Source organism: Nannospalax galili, unplaced genomic scaffold (assembly GCF_000622305.1).
Source record: "Nannospalax galili isolate Female #2095 unplaced genomic scaffold, S.galili_v1.0 scaffold128, whole genome shotgun sequence".
Taxonomy (NCBI): Eukaryota; Metazoa; Chordata; class Mammalia; order Rodentia; family Spalacidae; genus Nannospalax; species Nannospalax galili.
Window position 1 is genome coordinate 2,105,600 of NW_008360322.1, and position 25,630 is coordinate 2,131,229.

At 40.2% G+C, this 25,630-nt stretch overlaps 1 protein-coding gene across 1 annotated transcript in view; it reads right to left on the reverse strand.

Annotated features, from left to right (window-relative positions):
- The window catches only part of Mcc (MCC regulator of WNT signaling pathway), a 489,620-nt gene that overhangs the window by 304,673 nt on the left and 159,317 nt on the right, over nt 1–25,630 (reverse strand). Inside the window, exon 3 of the mRNA XM_029559747.1 lies at nt 23,375–23,586. Coding sequence (XP_029415607.1) covers nt 23,375–23,586 — 212 coding nt within the window. The remainder of the gene's footprint in view (nt 1–23,374; nt 23,587–25,630) is intronic.

A 25,630-nucleotide genomic window follows, 5' to 3' on the forward strand; every position in this document is an offset into this window, starting at 1 on the left:
AGATGTTCTTAGGTAACTGCCAAGAACCACAAGTGGTGCAGACCCAGAAAAAAAATCTTAGTGATAATCTTGAGTATTTTAATTGAATAATTGAAAGCCATTTACTTAATGGAAAGTATTACAGCACATGATGCCATTCCAATGCAAGTTTAATCCATTTGAAGGAAGGCAGATCTTCATGAAAGTGAACCCAATTTTTGCTTATAAAAGGAGTCACTCTACAGTTGAATTTCACCAAAATTGAACCATCCCTCCACAGCCAACACGGATAGGATTTTAATCTTCTGGAACTACAGTTACCTTTTTTAATTCATTAGAAAATATTTTTGGCCTACAAAGGCTAACAAAGACATGATCTTAATCTACTGAATACTGAAAACTGCAAGTTGGGAATTAGATTCATATTATAAAAAGGTAACCTGAGATGCCAGCCACAGGGGATTGGGGGTGGCACAGGGAGGCAGGAAGCAAATACATGAATTGAGGTTTCATTTACACCTTTGGCTATATATTACTGTTTTGTCTAGATTGAAGCCATTAGTGGGCATAAGTAGGACAAAATAGGATTAAACATGATATACTCACATCTCACCATGAATCAAGACAAGAAATATGGTACACATAGAAAAATCCAAAAGACGGGCTGGAGAGATGGCTCAGTGGTTAAGATCACTGACTACCCTTGCAGAGGACCCAGGCTAGATTCCCAGCACCCACATGGCGGCTATGAACCATCCTTAACTCCAGTTCCAGGGGAATCCAAACCCCTCTTCTGACCTCCGTGGCATTGTACGGCATGGGTGCACTCACATACATGCAGGCAATACATTCATACACATAAAATAAAAATAAATAAAATATTTAAAAAAAAATCCAAAAGAACCAGGGCAATCTGGTTGAAGGTTATTTCTGGTTCTGAGTAAAAGAAGTTAAGATAGGTAATAGAAATGACTGTGTATTATTAGTGTGAACTTTGAGTGCTTGTCAATTTGTGTTGCTATAACAAAATACCTGTTCAGTTCAGCCCATCCTGTAAACACAGTATTTGCACAGGGTCTATGAGGCTTCAGCTCCACCTATCACCCCAGTGAGGTCAGTGCAGCCACAGTGCATCCAGCCCAACCTGTAGCCTCAGTGAGGACTGCATGAGTGAGGTGAAGACAGCACACCCACCAAGGCTGCAACCCCTCTGAGCCCCACAGGGACTCCAGCCTGCCACAGGCCCTACAGCGCCTACATCTGAGGTGACCCTAGGTACTATGCTGATTTGCAGATCGTTGCTGTGTCAGTGAACAACATGCGGGAGCAGCATCAGGAATTTCAGAGAGAAAACAGGACTGGTGAAAAGTAAATCTGGAGAGTACTGGGGTTCAAGTCTGCTATCCTGACCACCAACCTAGCAGAGAGGAATACTGCCACCCCACTAGAGGAACTTGGTTCCTCTTGAACAGTACAGACTCTATCTGAAAGAGTAAGGATGAGTTTAAATAAGTAAATTAAAATGAAAGAATTAAATAAATTTAACCAATGACTTAGCTCCAGTTGTGTAATTCCTAGTGCAAAAACACATGTGATATGAAAAACAAAATTAACATAACTCTTCCAAATATTACTTATTAATCCTACAGTAATAGCCTCTAGTGAGAGTGAATTAGAAGAAAATCCAGGAAAAGAACTCAAAAGACTGTTTATAAGTATGTTCAAAGAAATGAAGAGAAGAAAAAGTCCTCAACACAACCTACCAGAACACAAACAGAAAAACAAAATATATGAAAGAGGAATTCAATAAAGAGAAAGACTGAAGGAAAACCAAGATGATTTACTGGAAATGAAACAAACAAACAAACAAACAAACAAGCAAAAAAAACATACAAAGCCAAATCAAACCACCATGGAAAGCCTGCCTCATCAATAGGACAGATCAAGGGGAGGACACAATGTCTGAGTCAGAGGACAAGGTGGATGAACCAGAACATGACAACAAGCACAGAGATAAACTGATATGGGGCATGAGCAGAACTTTCTTTTTTTTTGATATTTTATTTATTATTCTTATTTTACGTCTATGAGTGTATTACCTGCACGTGTGTAAGTGTACCCGTGTCTGCAGAGGTCAGAAGAAGGTGTCAGATGTGGGTGCTGGGAATCAAATCTGGGTCCTCTCCAAGAACAACTAGTGCTCTCAACTGCTGAGCCACCTCTCTAGCCCCACTGAGCAGTACGTTCAAGATTGTCATGACATGGTGAAAAGACCAAACCTAAGAATCATGGACATAAAGACGACAAGGAATTTCATTCTAAAGCATAGAAAAAAAATGTCAATGAAATTATAGCAGAAAATTTCCCTAAATTAGGGAAAGAGATGCCATTCCAGATACAGGAGACATTTAAAATACTAAACAGAGAGGAGCAGAAAAGAAATTTCCCTCATCAGACTACACTTAAACTACTAAATAAACAGGACAAAGAAAAATATTAAAAGCAGTAAGGCAGAAGCACCAAGTCACTTATAAAGTCATGCTCATCGAAATCACAGCAGAGTCTCAATAGAAACTTCAAAAGCCTGAAGGCCTTGGGATGATATTTCTCGAGTTCTAAAAGACAACAACTGCCAATCCAGACTACTATACCCAGAAAACTTATCTGTCATAATTGAAGGATGAAGGAAAACTCCAAGACAGAAATAAGCTTAAGGAATTCATGACCACTAAGACAATTCTACAGAAGATGCTTGAAGGAATTCTTCTGACAAGAAAAAAAGATAAACATATCCATGAGGTTACAGGAAAAAATAAGCTACTCTTGAATAATAGTTAAGCAAGAGAGAAATAGGAAAATTTCAAAAGCTACAAGATCAACAAAATGGCAGAATATACACCATTCAATAACAATTCTGAATGTTAATGGTCTCAATTACCCAGTCAAAAGACACAGACAAGCAGATTGGATTAAAAGGCAAGATTCATCTATTTCTTGTATCCAGGAAATGAACCTCACTATAAAAGATAGCTACTTTAGGGTAAAAGGATAGAAAAATGTATGCCAAGCACCAAGAACTAGGAAACAAGCAGGAGCCACTGTTCTAATATCTGACAAAACAGACTTTAGACCAAAACTAGTCAGACGGGATAGAAAGGCCACTTTGTACTTATTTAGGGGAGGGGGAATCTACCAAAAGGACAATTCTAAACACATAGGTACTGAACATGAGTGCACCTAATTTTGTGAAACAAGTACATCTATTAATATAGATAAAAAGTCATAAATACCAACACAGCAAAAACAGGTGATTCAACTCTCATCAAGAGACAAATCCCCTTGACAAAAACAAAACAAAACAACCTCCCCCCTAAAAAACAGAGAAACTTCAGAGTTGAATGACATCATAGATCAAATGGATTTAATAGACATGTACAGAGCATCCCATCCAAATATGGTAGAATGTAAATTCTCCTCAGCAGCCCATGGGGCTTTACCATATATTAGAACATAAAGTAAATCTTAACAAACATAGGGAAATAGGAATAACTTCTTGTGTTCTATCTGATAACAAAGGAATAAAACTAGAGACTAGAGAGCAACAGCAAGAGAAACTACAGAAAACCCACAAACTCATACTATTGAATGATGACTGGATCATTGAATAGTTCAAGAAATAAATCCAAAGTATTCAAGAAATGAATGAAAATGAAAATACAACACATCAAAACCTATGGAATACAATGAAAGCAGTCCAAAGAGAGATATTACAGCTGTATTATGTAATCAGAGTAGTGACAAATAAATTAATGACATACCCTAGGGCTTTGGAAAACAAGAACAAGCCAAACCCTAAATTTAGGTGGAAATAAGTAAGATCAGGGCAGAAATTAATAAAACAGAAGTAAAGAAAAACAAAACAATGTATCAATGAAACAAAGAGTTGGTTCTTTGAAAAGATAAACAAGATCAATCAACCCATAACCAAACTAATCAAAAGAAAGAGAGAACCTAAATTAATAAAATTAAAGATGAAAAGACTTTATAACAAATATCAATGACATTCAGAAGATCATAATGGCATACCTTAAAATCTATGTTCACCAAATTGGATAACCTAAAAGAAATGGATGAATTTCTAGATGCGATATGATCTATCAAAATTAAACTAAGATATGATAAATAACTTTAAATAGATCTATATAACGAACAGCAAGATTTACACAGTAATAAGATCCAGGCCAAGATAGATTCACTGCTGAATTGTACCCGACCTTCAAAGAAGAACTAACACCAATTCTTCTCAAACTATTCCATAAATATGAAGGAAAGGAAGGAAGGAAGAAAGGAAGGAAGGAAAGAAGAAAGGAACTGAGGAAGGAAGGGAGAGAAGGAGAAAGAGAGAGAGAGACTACTAAACTCATTTTATGCAGCCAGCATTATCTTGATACAAGAACGTCCTAGAAACACACACAAGAAATAAAATTACAGACCAATCTCCTGATGAGTACAGATGCAAAATTCTTAAGAAAATACTTCCAAACTGAATTAAAGAAAACATTCAAAGCATCATTCATCACTATCAAGTAGGTTTCCTTCCAGAGATTCAGGATGGTTCAATATATGTAAGTCAATAAACATCACTATTCATCACATGAATGAACTCAAGGACAGAAATCACATGATCATTTCAATAAGCACAGAAAAGATTTTTGACAAAATCTAATATCCTTTCATGGTAAAAGTCCTGAAGAAAATCCAGAACAGAAAGAACATATTTCAACATACTAAAGGCTATATATGACAAACCTATAGGCAACATTATATTAAATGGAGAAAAACTCAAAGCACTTCCACTTAAATCAGGAACAAGAAGAGGGTGTCCACTCTTTCCAGTCCTATTCAATATAGTGGTTGGAGTCTTAGCAAGAGCTGTAAGACAAGAGAAACAAACAAGAGGGATAGAAATGGGAAAGGAAGAAGTCGAAGGATCCTTATTGGCAGACGATATGATTCTGTACATGAGGCACAATAAAGACTCCACCAGAAAGCTCTTAGAAATCATAAGCACTTTCAGCAAGTGGCAAAATATAAAAATTAACATACAAAAAATGTAACTTTCCTATATTCCAACAACAAAGAGATTGAGGAAGAAATCAGATAAACAACCCCATTCAAAATAACCAAAAAAAAAAAAAAAAAAAAAAAAACCTTGGGATAAACCTAATCATGGAAGTATACAACCTGTATAATAAAAACTTTAAGAAAACTCAAGAGAAGGGACTGGCGAGATGGCTCAGTGGTTAAGAGCACCTACTGCTCTAGCAGAGGACCTGGGTTCAAATCCCAGCACCCACACGGTGGCTAACAATCATTCATAACTCCTATTCCGGGGGATCTGATGCCCTCTTCTGACCTCCACAGGCATTGCATGATATGGGTGCACTTACATACATGCAGGCAATACACTCATACACATAAAATAAAAATAATAAACAAGGGGCTGGAGAGATGGCTCAGTGGTTAAGAACACTGATTGTTCTTGCAGAACACCCACATGGCAGCTAACAACTGTCTGTAACTCCAGTTCCAGGGGATAAAACAGCCTCTTCTGTCTTCTGTGGGCAATGCACGACATGGGTGCACTTACCTACATGCAGGCATAACACTCATACACATGAAATAAAAATAATAAATAAAATATTAAAAAATAAACAATTTTTTAAAAAAAACTCAAGAGAGAAAATCTGAGGAAGACACTAGAAGTTGGATAGGCTTCCCACATTCACAGATTTAAACAGTCAGTGTTGTGCAAGTGGTTGTCCTACCAAAACAATTTTCAGATTCAATGCAGTCCTCACCAAGACCAGGCGTGGTAGCGCACACCTTTAATCCCAGCACTTGGGAGGCAGAGGCAGGTGGATCTTTGTGAGTTCAAGGCCAGCCTGGTCTACATAATGAGTTCCAGAACAGCTGGGGCTACAGAGAGACCCTGTCTTAAAAAGACGAAAAAAAAAGAAAAAAGAAAAAAATTATAATTCAGTTGGAAGTAAAAAAGGCCTCAGATAACCAAAGAAATCCTAAGCTAAGACAGTAATACTGGAAATATTACCATTCTCAATATCAAGTATATTACAGAGCCATAGTGATAAGAAAAACAGCATTATACTAGCACAAAAAAACAGACATGCATATTAATAGGACAGAATAGAAGATCACAACATAAACCATGCAGCTACAGTCACTTGATCTCTGATATCGATGATAAAAATATATACTGGAGAGAAGACAAATGGTACTGGGAAAATTGGTTATCTACATGTAAAAGGTCCAAAGTAGACTTTATCTCTCATCTTCCAGAAAAATCAACTCCAAATGGACTAAAGACTTTTATGTAAGACCAGAAATTCTAAAGATTCTGTAGGAAAAACACTTCAAGACACAGACATAGGTAAGGCCTCTGAAAAGAACTACAGTTGCTCAGGAAATACAGTCAAATATTAACAAATGGAACTTCATGAAATTAAAAGCCTTTTGTACAGCAAAGTGAACAGTTAACCAAAGAAGCAGCCTACAGAATGGGAGAAACCTTTTGCTAGCTATATATCTGACAGAGCATTAATATTTACTCTATATAAAGAACTCAAGTAACCAAACAGAAGACAAATAATCCAATTAAAAATGGACTAGGGTGAACAGAGAATTCCCCAAAGAGGAAATTTACATGACCGATACCTAATTTTTTAAATGTTCAATACCCTTAGTCATCCAGGGAATGCTAATTAAAACTGATTTGAGATTTCATCTTACTCCTGCCAGAGCAGCTGTCATCAGGCTGGAGAGATGGCTCAGTGGTTAAGAGCACTTGCTGCTCTTGCAGAGGCCCTGGGTTCAGTTCCCAGCACCCATGTGGTGGCTAACAATTGTCCAGAACTCCAGTTCCAGGGAATCTGACGCCCTCTTCTGTCTTCAGGGGCATTATATACACACGGTGAACTTACGTACATGTAGGCAAAACACTCATATACATGGAATAAAAATAAATAAAAATTTAAGAAAACAATTGACAGCAAATGCTAGTGAGGCTGTGGGGAAAGGGAAACCTTTATTCACTGTTGGTTAGAATAAACTGGTACAGCCACTATGGAAACCGACATAGAAGCTTCTCAAAAAAGTAAAGAGAGAACTACCATGTGACAAAACTGTACCACTCCCAGGCATATACCCAAAGGACTCTGTATCCTGCCATAGAGATACCTACACATCTGCTTATTGTTATTCTAGTCACAATATCAAGGAGATGGAATCAGCCTTGACGTCTACCAATGGATGAGTGGATAATGAAAATGTGGTACATATACATAATGGAATTTTAATCAGCTGTTTAGAAAAATGAAGTTATGAAAATTTCAGGGAAATGGGTGGAGTTGGAAAACATTGTACTAGGTGAGGTAACGGATGCTCAGGGAGACAAACACTGCATGTTTTTCCTCATGGGTATTCTAAATCCTACTTTTTGTATGTGTACATTTATGAGAGAGTAAGAATGTGTAATAGACAGGCTTAAGGCAAAGGGCTTAAGGGAGAGGGGTAGGAAGGGAAATATATCACATGAGATATAAAAATGAAAGTGTGAAAACTGGGGGTGGAAAGAGTGAGCATGAACCAAGGGAAGTAGATGGGGAGAGGGACAATGAAAACCAGTATCAAGAAAATGTCCAAAGGAAGCTCCGCTCCTTCCTCTGGCTCTTATGTTCCCTGAGCCTTGGAGGGTAACACAGCATCTTATTTATGACTGTCTCATCTTCTGCAGTGTTCCCTGAGCATCGCAGCAGAGGCTGGTGATACAGCATCTTATTTATGACTGGGCATTCAGCATCCCTTATTCTCAACATTGACCAGTAATGAGTCTCTGCGTTTACCTCTTTAAAAAGGAGCTTCTCTGGCCAAAGCTGATGGTAGCACTAATTTATGGGTCTAAACACAAATATTTAGGTGGCAATTTGAAGGGCACATTCTGCCCATTTTGCAAAACAATAGCAATAGTTTTCCCACTAGTGCCTTTCACCTTCCTAGCCGCAGACTTTCGACCAGGTTTATGGTACCAGAGGTGGATTTTCTCCTGTAGAACAGGCCTCAAGTCTCAAATAGTGACGTGTTAGTAGTGGAGGTACCCAACTGTTCTCTGATCTGATTTGAGACATTCCTGCCTAGTGTAGTATGCAGGGTGCACAGCTTTTGATGGCAATTCTCCCCAACAGCCTATATAGCACCATGCCGCACCATGAGAGCTAAACAGCAGGAGGTTTCCACCCAGGTTCCGGCTTGATTTCTCTATGACCTATGACCAAAGTTAATGTCTTCAGCAATAAGGGCTTACCATCTAATTCTGGTGAAGTACCACCTCTTAATGTCCTAATGGGGGCTAACTTTCAACATGAATTTTGCAGGGACATATTTAAATAATAGATGGTGGTATAGTAACTTTACAATAAACTGTCTATGCCTCTCACATCAGTATATAGTCTCATGCTCAATACTCTTTAATTTTGTGATTAAAATTATGCTGATGAATTCCTTCATGTATTATAATAAGCATGAATTATCTTACATTAAATATAAAATATCTGAATTAAGGTGGATTCTATCATATTATTTAAAATAAAAAAATATTCATTTCAGAATTCTGTCACTAAGAGCCCTATTTTGTATAAGGAAATGAAAATTTTATTCTCCCCGAGATTCTCTTAAGGAGATTACTGTTTCTTTGAAAGAAACACTTTGATAAACCATGTAATAAGAAAACATTGATTTTAAGGTCATATTAAGTAGCAAGATAGTTCCTAAATTGCAACACATACGTTTAGGAGGAAAGTAGGTGAGCAAGGGCACCACCTGGGAGATGAGAGGAGAGGCAGAGAGAAAGCCTCTGATCTGGGATGCAGGAGCATCGCTAGAAGACAGAAGTGTCCAAAATAGACTGGAAGTTACTTGCTTAGAAGGAGGTGGGGGGATGTGTTACATGTGATGTGACTCTTCCTCTATATCCTCATCCCTTATTAAACTCTAACTCGTTCACCAATTCTTTGGTGATCACTGAGTCCAAATCTGGGGTACAATGAGGCAAAACCAGAAACTGAACAAGTGGAAATTGAAACTGAAGACAAAGGAGTTGCTGGCATATATCTCATTAAAATAATTATTCCTCAGTGTGAAATAAATACTGACTTCCACACCTATGGAATAAAGTCTAATAATGAACAAGTGACTGTTCTTTCCAGTGAAAGAAAAATCGAGGCCAAATTTGTACACTGCCAATTCTTTTCTGCTTTTGTACCTGACAATCTTTGCTATTTGTTGTTGTGGGTGTGTGTGTACACATGTGCAGGTGTGTATGCCTCTGTGTGCACATGTGTGTGATGGCCTGAACTGGTCGATTTTAATTATTTTCTTCAATTGCTCTTCATCTTAGTTTTTGAGACACGATCTCTCACTGAACCTGAAGTTTGGCGATTCAGCTAGCCAGCAAGCTCCAAGAATCTTTCTGTCTCCACCCCACCCCCACCCTGCTCCTAGCACTGGGAGGACAGGTATGCACGACTGTGTCTGACTTTTTTACATGAATCAGAATTCATGAATTAGAATTCACTCAGTGCTTGTGTAGTGAGCACTTTACCAACTAAACCATCTCCTCAGCCCCAGTGATATTTACTTCTTGAGTTTAAACAAATGCTAGTCTTCAGGATGCACAGTACCTTATTCCTCCAATGGGAAGAGCAAATGGCACAGTAAGTAACAACTGGCAGAGGGGTGGGAAAGGACAGGCTTGAAGGGGCGCTGGCCATGTGAAAATTAAATGGGATTATACTATCAATGTTCTACACATAAGAACACATAACAAAGGTAATCAGTTATTCATGAAATTACAGTGGCACACATTTTTCTGCCTGCATCTGTTTCTTAGGAATACCTTTTACTTTCCATGGCACAAGGGTAGTCCCAAAAGATAATGGGACAGGGCTACAGATAGGAATACTCCTCTGGCTCTAAAAATACCTACTGAGAAGCTAGGGTGGGGCCAACCTTCTCATCGCTGCTTCCTTTTATCTCTACTTTTAAGGCTGGTTGAAGGTAGTCTTGTAGCGTTCCTGGCAGCTAGACTGAGGTCTCTGGATTCCAGATACACCTAGATAGATGCCTCTACTGCATCAAAGTGGCAGGTACATTTCTCTCAGCATTTATTGCTAATCCTTTCTGTCACCTAGGGATAAATAACTACACAACCATGTCAGAAGGCCCCAGCATAAAGCCACAGGGTTTCAATTACTCTGCAGTGACAAAGTCTTATAAGAGAAATAAGAATCTAGTTAGTATATGCACGCGTGTGCATGTGTGCGAGTGTGGTGGGGCAATGCACTAGGCTATTCTCAGAAGAGTAGAGGCATCATTTCTGTTCCTACAAAGGAGAAAGACAGGAACACACAGTTCAGGGTATGTGAGAGACAGCACTGATCCTTAGGATGGGCCAGAAGCAGGGTGATTTCTCCCATGTTCCTGCTCCCAGGATCCTGTTCTCTTGAACGCAAATCAACCATGGAGTTCTCATTTTTGTTGGTTGCATTCCAGGCAGTCTCTCTAATCCTTAAGTTCCTCATCTGTACATGGAGATCATATATATATATATATATATGATGTATAAATATATATGGCAAAGGTTGTGAGAATTGAGCAAGAGAGTTTGTGTTGTTCTTGGATTATCTTTAAACAATACATGCTCAAGAGATATTAATAACATCAAAGGAGATGCAGCAGGCATCCCTCCCCTGCATTACAGAATACAGTCTCCAATCAGGGTCCAGGTGTCCTTCTTCCCACCCAAGTCTCTGGTTGGGTGAGTCCAAGAAACACCTTACCGCTTACCTATGCCTAAGCATATAAACTTTATTACCCTACATTATGAATGCATGCATCTGCACCCTCTACCTTTCTTTAAAAAGGAAAAGATGCCTTTCAGATGTAAATAATAATCCTATGATTAAAGACCCATTGAGATAAGTTACTGTAAGGATAGAAAAGAAATCACAAGGAATGACAGACAAGGTGCTGCCAAACCACTTCAGGCACAAGCAAGCAGCATTTGTTTAATGTGCAGGAAATTCCTTTTCCTCTGACCTACACACAAAAAACCAGAAATAACAAAGAAAGCACGGTAACTGTCAGTTGTCTGGATATGGGACCACTGCCCTCTAGTGTGTACTCAAAATTCTTCACCATCCTTTTGTTAGAAATTGTTTACATTGAAGATAGAAGACAAAATGAATGGTAAGTGATGCTTGGTCAAATTATCCAGCAGATCACCTTCAAAACTAATGTAAATTATTAAAAGAGGGACATCTGATGGCTGTCTACCACCTCACTATCTTTTGGTGCCAACACTTTTATCAAGACTTCAAAATGGACTTTTTAATTTAAGATTTCATTAATTAAGAAAGTGAAAGAGAGAGAGAGAGAGAGAGAGAGAGAGAGAGAGAGAGAGAGAGAGAGAGAGAGGGAAACAGAAGATGACTTGTGGGAGTTGGTTCTCTCCTTCAACATGTGGATTCAGGGATCTAACTCAAGTTGGTTGTCAGGCTTGGTAGCAACCATCTTTACCTGCTAAGACATCTCACTGGCTCAAAAACTGGGGAAGAAGGAACTCAAGAGACAGGGGTAATAAGAGACAGGTATTATCAAGGGGAAAAGGGGGGTACTTAAACAGAGGAAGGGTGAAGGAGGTTAGACAGGAAGAGAGAAAGGGAAGATAAATGAAGTCTAGGTGATGTAAAAGACCATAAAATACACATACACATAAAATATCTGAACATGAGTTCATGTGTATAAACCTGAAGGCTAGATAACAACGAACACAGTGCTAGACAGGAAAATACTCCCTTTGAGTTGTTGGTAAGAGTGGGCCAAGAGATTCCCAAATGATACAGGCTATTTTCACAGCCCTTGATTAACTTCTAGAATTTGAAGGTAAGACCCTATTGCTGAAGACAGGACATACTTTGGACACAGGACTTGGAGCTGACCTGGAAGACTTCTCTCTAAAGACTAACTCTCATAGTTTTAGAGGATACTATGCAAGCTGCCAAGGGAGAAAATTAATCAATGGTTCAACCCAGCTGTAAAGCCTAATAACCACAATGACTGGCACAGCAAACTATCTCTATTGGTACATAAGTGGGACTTTTATCTAGGGGACGATCAACAGCTATCTAATTGGACTTAGAGCCCTCTCAATGGGAGGGAACTCATGGATGGCACTGTAAATATAGCCAAATACATGACTAGAGAGGTCATGGATCTTAGAGAAAAACCTATCTCTGGCATATTGCTAGACAAATGAAATTTCTTACTGTATGCTAAATATGGATCCTTATATTTACAGACAAGTATACAGTACAGCAGTCATCAGAGAAGCTTCTTTTTGTAACATTACGGCTATTACAGAGTTTACAACTGGTCACACACAGAGAATATATGTCCGAGAGAAACCCAGCCATAAGAGACACATCTACAGTGAAACCTCTACATCTAAGGCTCATGGAGCATAGAGGAACAGGGAGTAGAGAGAATACTAATATATCCCATCTCTCACCAGCGACACTTCCTCATACAAACAGAGTGTGATGGACACAGAAGGCTAAGTTTCAGAGAAGAAGAGACTGTAGAGTGTGTGTCCCTGGACAGGACTTTTATATTAAACCTTACACACCCGCAGCTCAGGGACCATGTGAAAGAGGGGGCCAAAAGATTGTAAGAGCCAGGGTTGGTGGTTGAACATAAGGAAACAGAGGCTTTCAGGCCGCTGGGAACTTGCTTATATGAACTTGAAAAAATGGTGACAGGCTGCACAAAACCCATGCTGACTCAATCAGAAAAAAACACAGCATTGAACAAGAAAAATGAGCAGCAGGCCCCAATCCTAGCTGATTAGTGTTGGGTGAGGAAGAGTAGATCTCCTTTAAGGGAGTGACTCTAGATTGGCTGACTAGACTCCAGTGGATGAAATTGTACTGAGGGATACTTGAGTACAAATGCTTGACTGGATAGGACTTAACATATATGATGAAATGCATGAAATCTGGTGGAGGAGAGGTATTGAGGGTATGGATGGGGAGGAGGAGCCTAAATTTGATTAAGTTCTATTACGTGAAAGCCGGCGTGGTAGAGTGTGCCTTTAATCCCAGCCCTTGAGAGACATAGGCAGGCAGGTGGATCTCTGCGAGATAGAGGCCACCCTGGTTCACATCGTGACTTCCAGGTGGGCTGTGACTAAGGAGACCTTGTCAAAAACAATCAATAAAAAATAAAAAAGATCTATTATATGAAATCTCAATAAAATATTTTTAAATTGATTATTTTTCCAGTCCAACAGATAGACAAAACAACAAGAAATATTATAGGTAATTCACAAGTAATGTGTGCCAGGGACACTTAGCATCAGAAAATCCACCCTAGTCCAGGCTCTCCTACTTCCCAAGTAAACTTCAGTGGAGATTTCAATCTAGGCTCCCATATCCCTGTTGCTAAAATGGAGGGTTTAGACAGGCATTCCCCCGCCTCAAGGACCCTGTTCTGTACTGTCAAGAGAATGATCTATGATAGTCATATTTTCAGTTTTGAATGAGTGAGCTTATTTAAGTATATGGCAAGCCAGAGCAAAATAATAGGCTGGGTGCGGTGGCACATGTCTTTAATCAAGGCACTCGAGAGACAAAGTTAGGCAAATCTCTGTGAGTTTAAAGCCAGTCTGGTCTATATAGTGAGTTCCAGTCCAGCCAGGACTACACAGTGAGATCTTGTCTTTATAAAACCAGAAAACAACAGCGACAAAATAATAAATAGCTTGTGGCAGACAGATAGAAGTAACAAATAATAGTAAAATATCACCAAATTGGGGGCTTACAAATATTCCACAGAAACTAAGTGGGGAAGCCTCATTAAGACAGCTGGAGTTTTCAACCAAGAAAGTCCCAGGCAGAGCAGAGTGTCCCCTTACAGAAGCTTCCAAGTAAAAGAACAGATAGCAACAGATAGAGATAGCATCATCAAATCAGAAGCCAACTAGGGAAGTTGAGGCAATCAGTTGTAGTTTCTGACTGCATTTTCTTTCCATGACTGAGCTTACTATGGCTAAAATTCCAGCTTCTCTTTCCCACTGTTGGCACATTATATTAAGTAATCATTTATATTACAGATAAATGACAGTGACCTCTGCTGGAAATGGTTTGCCTTATAGCCATTCTCAAGGACACAATGTCTTTACACTTGGGCTATTTTGGTGTTCTCTTCCCTTCCTGTCACAGAGTTGGGGAGGGAGGGAGGCAGCACATCATCAGATGAAGGGCCTTGGAAGACACTTTGAGACAAATATGCTTGGGCAATACCACTTTCAGAGCCAGTTTCTCAGTGAGCTCAAACAATATATAACAACTCACCAATAGAATGTATATTACAGACCTCTTCATCTATTAGCTAAAACTATTATCTTTTTTCATGATCTGGTATTTCTAAATGAATTATACATGTAAAATGATTGAGTATAATGTTTAATAGCAACCACTGCATACAAAAAAGAGATTGGTATGTATTATGGAATCTTCAGAAACTTTTTAGTTTCTGTTTCCAAATGTTGGTCCAAGTTTATACACTCATAGAAACTTTCAGTATTTATTTCTAATAGTTATGTTATAGTATCAGTAAAGAGAAAACTCTTTCGGGTCAAGAGAATAGCATCTCTGGCCTGAATGGAGACAATATTCCAGTTGGGCTCGGTCAATCACCTGGTCAAGGGACCATCCCTAGGAAGCCAGGCTCATCTTAAGCCATGCTGAAGAGAGGTGAAACAATTAGTGCTGTAATGAGATCATGTACTTTTCCTGCCCAGAATCTCAACCCCCTAACATAATAGCTTGAGGCACAGACATGCAGTTTTGTACATCTGCCCATTTTTTTGAGCTCTTAGAAGAGTGTGACCTCTCCTTGTCTTCTTTTCTTCTAAGCATGCTTTATCTAACACTTTGGGTTTCCCCCACATTTTGGGGCTCCTTACTCTTTCTCTAAAGCTCCCTTCCCTGCCATGTGGCTGCTAGCCCACCAGGGGTCTGATTTCCATGCCAGCTTTACACTTTACCAGCTTTCTTTCTCCTTCACACTCCTCTTCTGGGCAGCTGCTGAGATTTATATACTGTCTGCCCCAAAGGCTTTTTAAAACTATAATCAAATTGTTCTTAGGTGTCTATTTGAGTTCATTCTTATATTCTTTTACTAATGAGACTAAAAGCCCCAAGAGGGGACTCCATTTCCCCTATATTAATAATATAGGAAACCAAAATAACAACCATTACTGTTTGTTGAGCACCCTCTTTCACAAAACAAAGGAATATTAAGTACTTTCTATATTATCCCATCTAATCCTTATCACAAGCGTATGAGGAAAATATTATTTCTCCTACATTATGAGAACATGGAGGCTGAAAGAAGTGAAATGAGTTGTCCAAAGTTTGCTGGAGGGGCAGAGGATGTGCCAAAAGCCCACATCCTGGTTACTTTGCCGGAGAATGTCCATGTTGAAGTTCCCTTCAATGAATGAAGAAATGTGAGAAGCAAAATAGCTAAGCTCTTCTCTGAAGTTAAATTTAAATTTTCATTTATTTACTTATTTAGAGATCAAGTAGCCGGCACTGGTACTAACAAGTCCTTTCCTGGATGAAATGATGCTGCTGGTGGGTGACTTGGACATCGGCTTTGAGTTTTGGTCACGTAAAAAGCTGACAGTTTCAATCTTCCGAAGTGCTACCGGTCCAGGAAATACGAATACTCGGGAGCTGCTGCCCAGGAGCCGGAAATGGTTCTGTGGCTTGTGGGAATGGGGGCGCTTTTTGTCGCAAGTGGAGGATAGCCCTGTTCTCGTCAGTCGGACTTGACACCAGAGGGGAAGAAGGGAGCTTTCCTGCCACCCTGTAACCTAGCCACTCCTTCCTTTGTCACAAAGGCACAGAGGAAACAAGCTGAATCTGGACAGAAGGGAAAGGGGCAAAGCAAGTTCATTAGGCTAGCCAGACACCAAGACGGCCACCAGGAAAAACAGTCACTGCAGCCACAGACCCTGCACTGTGGAGTTTTTGCTGATAGCAATTACAGCACCGATCCTTTAAGAACATCTTCATGTTCGCAAATTGTCCTCTAAAGCGAGAGCTGCCTCTCCCTGCCTCTTGCTCATCCAACTCCAGCAGAAGGAAAAGGGGAGTAAGTAAGGTGGTGTCTATACCATGACATCAAAGTAGCCTGCCCACCTGTGGTAAAGAACCCAGGAAACAACTGGCTACAAAGGCCTCTCGCAAGAGTGCGCCGTCTACCGGAGGGGTGAAGAAGCCCTGTCCTTACAGGCCTGGTACGTGGCACTCCGTGAAATTAGATGCTACCAGAAGTCCACTGAACTGGCTAAATCCCCTTCCATCGTCTGCTGTGAGAAATTGCTCAGGACTTCAAAAGAGACTTGCGCTTCCAGAGCGCAGTTATTGGAGCTTTCCAGGAGGCAAGTGAGGCGGCTCTGGTTGCCCTTTTTGAAGATACCAACCTGTGTGCTATCCATGCCAAATGTGTAACGATTATGTCAAAAGAATCTTAGCAACATACTCTGTTCCAAAGGCTAAAAATGTCAAAAGTATTTGGGAGCCTTTATTTAACCCATAAACCATTTTAGGGTTACCTCTTCAGAGGGGGGAATGTTAGAGTAGCACCCCTCCTCCCCCAGAAAAAGAAAGAATACACGAAGTTGTCCGAAAAAAGTGATGGGGATATATGGGAGTTGGAGGAGAGGGAGTGGGCATGGATTTGATCAAAACACATTATATGCATGTATGAAATTTTTAATAACTTATTCTACCTAGCACACCATGTATGACAGAGAGCTGCTTAAGAATCACTATGAGGGGAAACTTCATTCTACAAAAAACTTTTTTTCTCTTATTCCTCTTCTTCCTGTTTTCAGCAGTTCTGAATGTCAGGTGTTTTTTCATGGGGTCAAAGGTACCTAGGTACATGATTGCAAGTGGAAAATAGGGACATAAGTCAGGTATTGGTAGTTTTTCCATTTTCATTTGTGTGTGGATTTTTAATATAAATATGGGATGTAAGGCATTAATGTAAGTCAAAAGGTTTCAGTGAACAAGTTTCAACAGTTCAACTTTGTAGCAATTATAAATAAACCTGGTAAATTTTCCTGGACTATGCCAGCATTTGGATTTTTCTAAAAATAAGCAAATTTCTTGTTGATGGCAAAAAAAAGAAAAGAAAGAAAAAGAAAAGAAAGTCCTTTGCCAAGTAAAGTTCTTCCCCAAAAGTATTATAATGTTCATGGGATGTGTGAGACTAATGTCAAATGAATGCCTTCAGAGTATTTTTTATTATTTAATATTTTTATTTAATGTGTATGAATGTATTGTCTGCAGGTATGTAAGTGTACCCATGTCATGAAATGCCAGTGGAGGTCAGAAGAAGGCACTGGATCCCCTGGAACCAGAGTTATAGATGGTTGTTAGCTGCTGTGTGGGTGCTAGGATTTGAACCTGGGTCCTCTGAAAGAATAGTCATCTCTCCAGTCCCCTTCAGAGTATTTTTTAACTCGAGATTTCATTTTATTTTTTTCATGTTTTGTTATTTTTATTACTTTATGTGTATGAGTATATTGCCTGCATGTATGTAGGTGTACCATGTTGTGCAATGCCTGTGGAGGTCAGAAGAGGGTGTCAGATCCCCTGGAACTGGAGTTACTGATGGTTGTTAGCTGCCATGTGGATCTTGGGAACTGAATCCAAGTCCTCTGCAAGAGCAGCCAGTGCTCTTAACAGCTATGCCATCTCTTCAGCTCCTCAAGGATAATTTTATTGAAGTTTTTGTTACTGTTGGAGTTTTTGCTGTTGTTTTGTTTTGTTCTTTTGGTCTCCTTGAGACAGGGTCTCTCTGTAACCCCAGCTGGAACTCACTATGTAGATCAGGCTGGCCTTGATCTCATAGAGATCTGCCTGCCTTTGCCTCCCAAGTACAAATTTCTCATTTGACACTGAACAGTGCCCAGAAGAGAGTGCTCTGTCCACAGGGCTGGGACACAAGCCATAGACCAAAGGTTTCAAGATACCAACCCCAAGTTTACCAACAACTGTAATGATCTGAGCATCTTAAAATTACAGACATGAAAATGTCCCTGTATTAAATAAAATCCAGGGATATAAAACAATAAGTGAAAACCATTTATGTGAGGAAGATGAGACAATCATGCCTCTTACTTTTCATCAACTTGTTTGCATACACTTTATATTGTGTGCATGGTTTCTTTTAAAGCATAATTTTAATTAATTTCAATTAGCCCTTCTATTAATAAAAATAACAAAGCTAAGGCTACTTAAATGATTATATGGCTGAAAGAATGTACCTAGAAATTTACATTTTGTTCCAGAATTTATCAACATTGTGTTTATAAAATAAAAGGTTATATTTTATGTATCAGAATGCTTAAGTGTGGCCCTATTTAGAGTGTTTAATATTACAACTATATTTGTATTCTGCCCTGGTAGTACAAATCTTTGGAGAGAAAATCCTTAGAGAACAGGCATTTTTTCTTCTTGCATCCTCTCTTTCCCAAACTCCCACCATATTTTGACATGACTTTGCTGATCCCTTTGTGAGGACAGTTTGGATCTGATGACAGTTTCACCATTGCTCTGTGGTGGCTTGGTACCACATCAGGTTAGCTGAAACATGCTTCCTGTAGTTGTCTTTCCTGTGTGGTTCTGCGTGATTGTGAGAGACATCCTGTGTGAAGTTCGTAAGGCAGGGGAGAAGAAGTCATTGCTTTCCTCTTCTGACAATTGGCGTGGGGCACTGTCTTAGTCTGTTTTGTGCTACTATGACGGAATACCTGAGACTTGGTAACTTAACAGTGAACAGATGCTCATTAACCCACAGTTTCCCATTTTCCAGGCTGGGAAGTCTAAAAGCAAAGTGCTAGCATTTGACAATGGCCTTTTTGTTGTGTCATAACACAGTAGAAGAGTAATGGACTGGCAGGGAGAAGGGAAGGGGGTGGCAAGCTTGTCCTTTTATTCATAATGGTATCAATCTCACCTCCAAAGGTGGAACCCTGATGGCCTAATCACCTCTTACAGTACCTATCTCCTAATACTGTTACCATGGCAATTAAGCTTCAGCATGAGTTTTGGAGGCCATATTCACACCATGCTGGGTGCCAATCACAGTGGCAGTTTATATCTATTGTTGCTAACCTACTGCTTAACAACCCAGTGTACCAGGCTTATAGCAACTCAAGCTCACCAGATTTCCTCCTTCAGCTTCTCTGAATCCTTGATCAGGTTTGGGTGTTCAGCTTCTTGATAAAGGGTGCCAGCTTCTCCTGAAAGTCACCCACAGCATCATCTGGTCACAGTTAGAGAGAGAAGTGGGACCCAGATTGTCCCCGCTTCGTGTGCTGAGCTGATAGACTCAAGGGTAGCTTCAGGCTGAACACTAGGTGGAGAATCGATAGCTGACATGCACTATACCACCAGCTCATGTATTTGTGTAAGGTCCAGGCTTTATAATAAATCCCTTAGCCTAAATCACATTCAGCCATTCTGCTTCTCCATAAAAATCATGGTTGTTACAAGCATCTGTATATGGCATTATCTTCTGTTTGTTTTTTTAAGCTGTATGCTAAACCTCAAAGTCAGGGCATCCACTGGTTAAGGTAAAAGGAAAAGCCAGGTTGTTAAGCAGTAGATTAGCAACAATGCGGGTCAGCCCCCACTGTGCATAGCTCCTGCTTTGGTATGACTATCTCTTCCGAATTCATGCTGACATTTAATTGCCATTGTAAGAGTATTGAGAGGCTGATGGTGGAGGAAAAGAAAGGAAGCTTAGCCAGAGAAACACTTGTGTTACCTCCCAGAAGCTTCTCAATGCTGACACTGTCTTCAAGAATGCACAGAAAGCAGAGTGACTGGAAATCTCAAAAGGCTTAAGAGCTCTCAAAGCCCTCTCCTAGTGATGGGCTTCCTCCAGCCAGGCGGCACCTCCTGGAACCTCCAGGAGTTTTAATTGCACCACCACCTGGAGACAAAATGTCCCAAAAGTTGGAGCTATGGGAGACACACTCAAACCACCACGGGCTGGTTGTCTGTTTGCCATCCCTAGCTTGAAGCACCACCAGGAACATCTCTATTGTCCAATGGATACCATCAGAGTTGGAGTCAACTGTGAGTGATGAGAATGTATACTTTGGCTAGGCACTCTGTCTCACCCTGGGATGTCGGGGCTGCTCTTTCCCTGTGTTATTCTTCGAGTCACTTGGAGTTTTCTTTACCTCTTAGTGGTAATGCTGTGCTACCAGCTAATAATTGTTTTTATTAACCTTTCCCTGTATGAATTACTGTGTGCTTTCCATCTTCTAACTGGATGCTGATAAATGGTTTTAGCTTCTAGCTGTTTGGGGGTGTTTTTTGTTTTTTTATAACAGACCTTAATTTTATTACTTCAGGATTTCATTTTAGAAGGAACATAAATTACTTTTACTATGATTTTATAAATAAAGGGATTGCCCTAGTGTGTAATTTAAAGGGGCTATTTGCTTTCTTTGGCCACACATGAGGGTTATTTCTCAAGCTGGGCTCGTGGACCCCTGTGAACAGACTCCAAGGCAATGATGGCTGGGAACCAAACCTCTCTGCACAATGGATGATGCCACAACCACTAACTAGTTTTCACATGACAAGGAGATCCCGAAGTCACATCAGAAATCGTGAAGACATAGGAAGAGATGAAGAATTAGGACCCAAAACCCTCTACCACAGAGTCTAAGGACATTATCGAGTGTATGAGTTCAAAACATAGTTAAAAGTTCCTATTTTTTCATTTTGTGAGAAAATATGGCCACCATAAGACTTCAGTGCCTATATTTATATTTATGGTCAGGTTCTGATCAAAGATTGCCTTAAGTGAGCATGTATTCATTTATTTATTTGTTTACTTGTGGTACCTATTAATCATTTGTGGAATTAAACCATTTTTCTTTTAATTCATCCACTGTGTTTCAATGACTATTCCCACCATTTATTATGATTATTTTTCATAGGCTTCATAGTCATGGACAAACAGAGATGTCTATAAGTTGACATCTAACTACTTGTGACAAGTTGACAAGTAACTACTATGTGAGCTGAACACCTGGTGTTTAAGGGAGGGTTTCTCAAGCTGGCCATTATAGAGGTGATCTTGGGCAGTATCTCCTAAGAGCATAGCCAACAGAGAAGGAATATGGGTATGGGACATGTGAGAACTCTGTGCTTTAATTTCTCTGAACAACTCCTCAGTGCTAGGCATTGACTATCTTGAAAATAGGCTGAAGGGCTGGGGATGTAGCTCAGTTTTGAGAGTGCCTGCAGGAGGCCCCAGCAATGAATATACCAGGCATAATGGTGTATACTTACAATTCTAGCAGGAATTCAAGATGGTCTTTGAGCTGCAAAAAGAATTCAAAGCCACTGTGGGCCAGTGAGACCCTGTCAGAAAGAGAGGGGAGGGGAGAGAGAGAGAGAGAGAGAGAGAGAGAGAGAGAGAGAGAGAGAAGCTCAGGCTGGAAATGATTTATAACAGATATGGCTAAATCCAGACCCATTCCAGAGGATGATGATATATTTACAATAGTAGCCTAATCTCTTGAACACACAGGAAGCAAGTACAATAGTTCCAGCTCTTCTCAAACTACGCAAGATTGTCCTTGAAGGGTGCTCAAGTGAGGAGCAGTGCAATAACCAGGTCTGCTTAGAGAGACCTCAGGAGATGCAATCATACCCAGGTATGATTATATGTGTGTTTTTAATATTTTTAATTCTTAGCTTTTTTAATTTTATAACACTTTTAGATTACAGAAAACTTGCAGAGACAGGACAGAGAGTTCTTATGTATCCTACAACCAGGAATCCTCATTTATTGACATGTTATATTTAAATTTTTAAAAAACCTATTTACTTTATTTTATGTATATGAGTGTTTTGCCTGCATGTACGTAAGTCAACGATGGTGGAGGCCAGAAGAGGGCATTGGATCCCCTGGAACTGGAGTTACTGATGGTTGTGAGTGGTCATGTGAGTGCTGGGAGCAGAACCTGGGTCCTCTGCAAGAGCAGCCAGGTGTCTGCTCAGCCACCTCTCCAGCCTGGACCTGTTATGTTATTATGTTATCCTTATCACAATTCAGGAAGCAATGCTGCTGCATAGTTTCAACTAAAGCACACGTGTTTTTCATGTGTCCTTAGATTTTTATCTAATGCCCTGTTTCTGGTCCAGGATCTCATCAAAGGAAAGAGGCTACATTTAGGTTACATTTTCTTAGGTTGCTCCTAGCAGGACAGTTCCTCTCCTCAGACTTTTCTGGGTTTAAATAACCTTAGCAGTTTTGACAAGTACTGGTTAGGCATTTTGTAGAATGCATTCCATTGGAGTTTGTGTGATGATTACATTTTAATTACTATTAGATCATATACGTCACAGCTGTAGACATGCCATTCTATCATTCAAAATCAACTTCAAGAAATTAGGTAGGCCTCTTATCTTCCCACTGTGGTTAGACAGAAATTTCAGTTTGTAAACTGCAAGTCACTGGAAATGGGTCAGCCATCAGCCACAGACCCTCATTCCCCACCTCTGACTGAAAAGGAAGCCAGTAGCTCTTTATCCAAGGCAGTCATGACAATGGTCCACTGAAAGGTAAAAGGGAAGGCTAAGAGGCTGGGAAGGTGGTTCAGTGGTAGTGCTTGCCCTGTGTGAGGCAGCAAGCTCAATCCTTAGCACCAAAAAATAGAATAAAAGATGGTTTATACTAAACTAAACATACTAAGTGTCCTATAGTTTATAACAGAAATAAAAGGACAAGCAGGAACAATAATCAAACTTTCAAAGAAATATTTTTCTCTTTGTTTCTTAAAGGAATAAAGTCCAAATTAGGGAAGAGAAAGAAGTATATCTGATTAGTTCATGTCTGGTACTACAAAAGTATTCTAATTATGCGAAAGCTGTCATAGATACTAGTAATTCAAACTGAACACATTATAGACTTAATTAAAACATCTTTTAGGAGTCTGCTCTGGTGTTAATAGTGAGAATGAAGTCCCTAAGCCCTTAAGTGCTAGTAACTTTGGAGAATTTAACATCACTGGTAATACAGGAAATGATGCAATGTTCAGTTCAATAAGAAAAGCCAATACCCAGTATATCCCATAGAGCTCAAACTTAAAATATTTGTACTGTAATCAGACAAGCCAAAAGATGTGTTCTACAAGCCAAAAGGTACTCACGGTGTTGGCCAGCTCTAGGTATCGTCCCCCTGCAGAGCTGCCAAGACACGGGGCCTGTGTGAGAAGTTTGTGCAGCACAGCCTCCTGCGGCAAAGAGCTTCTGGTGCACTGGAGCAGCTTCTGGAGCGTCAGCTGGCTCTGCAAGTCAGGACTCTGGAGGTCCCTGGCACCAGAATCGTACTCCCAGCTCTCTCTGGCTGCTGACAAAGCGCCTGGTCCAAGAGATGCAGAGAAAATAAAAAGACATTTCCTTTGTTAGCCTGTGGGTGGCCAGTGTGCAATGATTTGGAACCTCCCGATTCTTCCCTGTGCCAGCCTCTCAAAACACATGTGGTGCCCAGGCTGCCTGCTAAGCGCTTTCCCTTTCAAATTGACACATGGGACGTGTGGAGATATGAGCAATTTTAAGCAAAGAATTCAGAAATAACTATCCAATGAATATACGCCACCTCGGCTGCCAAACACACACGAGAGAGAGAGGGAGGGAGAGAGAGAGAGAGAGGGAGAGAGAGAGAGAGAGAGAGAGAGAGAGAGAGAGAGAGACACGCTTAGCCAAAAGACACAGGTGAGCCAAGGAAAAGAAATCCAGACCAAAGCCACATCTGTCTGTGATTGCATGGGTTTATGCTAACCTTAGAGCTGGTGATTCTGGGGCAGAAGGAAGTAAATGAGAGGACAGAAAGTGAAGACCGGTTTTTCCATGGCTTCCTCAAGCTCATATGCTTTTCCCTAGAGGAAGTTCGACTGTGTTCGTGACAGGTACAGCTACGCAGCAGAGTGCACCGCAACAATGTAAACAAAACTGATAAAAGCATCACTTCTGGGCCTTGCCCATGAGCCCCGAGTGTGTGGCTCCCCTATGCCCTTTGCTCTTTGGCAGGATTCATGTGGGAATGGCACCATATAGGTCAGATGGTAGAGTCACAAGACTGAAGATGGCTAGACCCCTAGATCATCCCTTGAGGGGACTTGTCTGCTTACCCTAAGTACCCTGTGTTTTGACGTTATACGAGCAGGAATGAAACTTTCATTGTGTTTGACTTACCTATTTATTTATTTATTTATTTATTTATTTATTTATTTATTTATTAATTTTTGTTGTGTTGGTTTAAAGCACTTTAGTATTACAGCAGATTAGAACCCAGTGGTACTAATAATTGCAAGATGATGGGAAAGCATAATGAAAAGTAAACCCAGAGGAGGGGTAGCTAACTGGGGCCATCTGGAGATGCGTGGGTGTGTTCAAGGAGGGCTTTCTTGGAGGAGAAAGCCTGATGCTTCCATTGTCATCCTTGCTAGAAAAAACAGATTTGGAGAAAAGCCTACTTCCTTGTATTCACTTCTGAATAGAAGTCTCTTGGAGGTACATGTGGTTAGTGGAACCTGAGGTCCTCTATCTTAGTTGCGGGGACACTTGGAGATTCAATTTTTTAGTGTGTGTGTGTGTGTGTGTGTGTGTGTGTGTGTGTGGCCTAAGTGTATGTAAGGACGTCCATGTCAAGCAGTGCCCACAGAGGCCAGAAAAGGGCATCAGATCACCTAGAACTGGAGTTATGGATAGTTGTTAGCCTGTGGGTGCTGGGAACAGAACTTGGGCTCTCTGGAAGAGCAGTCAGTGCTCTTGACCACTGAGCCATCTCTACAGCCCCAAGACTGGGAGATGTTTAAGTGAGGTGTGATTTGTTAGGCCAGGCATTTCTTAAATAGAGGAGTGTTCAAAAAGCCTGGGTGGGAACTAGAGAGCTTGCTTAGCAGTTAAGAGCACTAATTGCCCTTGCAGAGGACCTGGGTTCAGATCCCAGCACCTACATGATGGCTAACAACTGTCTGTAACTCCAGTTTCAGGGGATCTGATGCCGTCTTCTGACCTCCATGGGCACTGCATGACATGGGTACACTTACATACATGTAGGCAAACACTTACATACATGTAGGTGTACACATAAAATAAAAATAAATTAAATTTTTACAAAAGCCTGAGTAGCCAGACACATGGCTGAGATCTACACGGGCACAGTGCATAGACTGGGGTTTTGGCAGGAAGCATGATAAAATTGTAGCTCCTGCCTAGGAAGTCTGCAGTCCTGTGAGTCTTTACATGACTTTCAATGATAACAAAAAGAATTAAAGTGATTAAAGTTGTATTGAGAAATGAGAATATATGTAAATTGCTCTACAATTTGGGTATATTAATGTATAGCAAACTACAAATTATGTACAATGGGTTCTGATATGAATAGCTGATCTCCCCTTGTG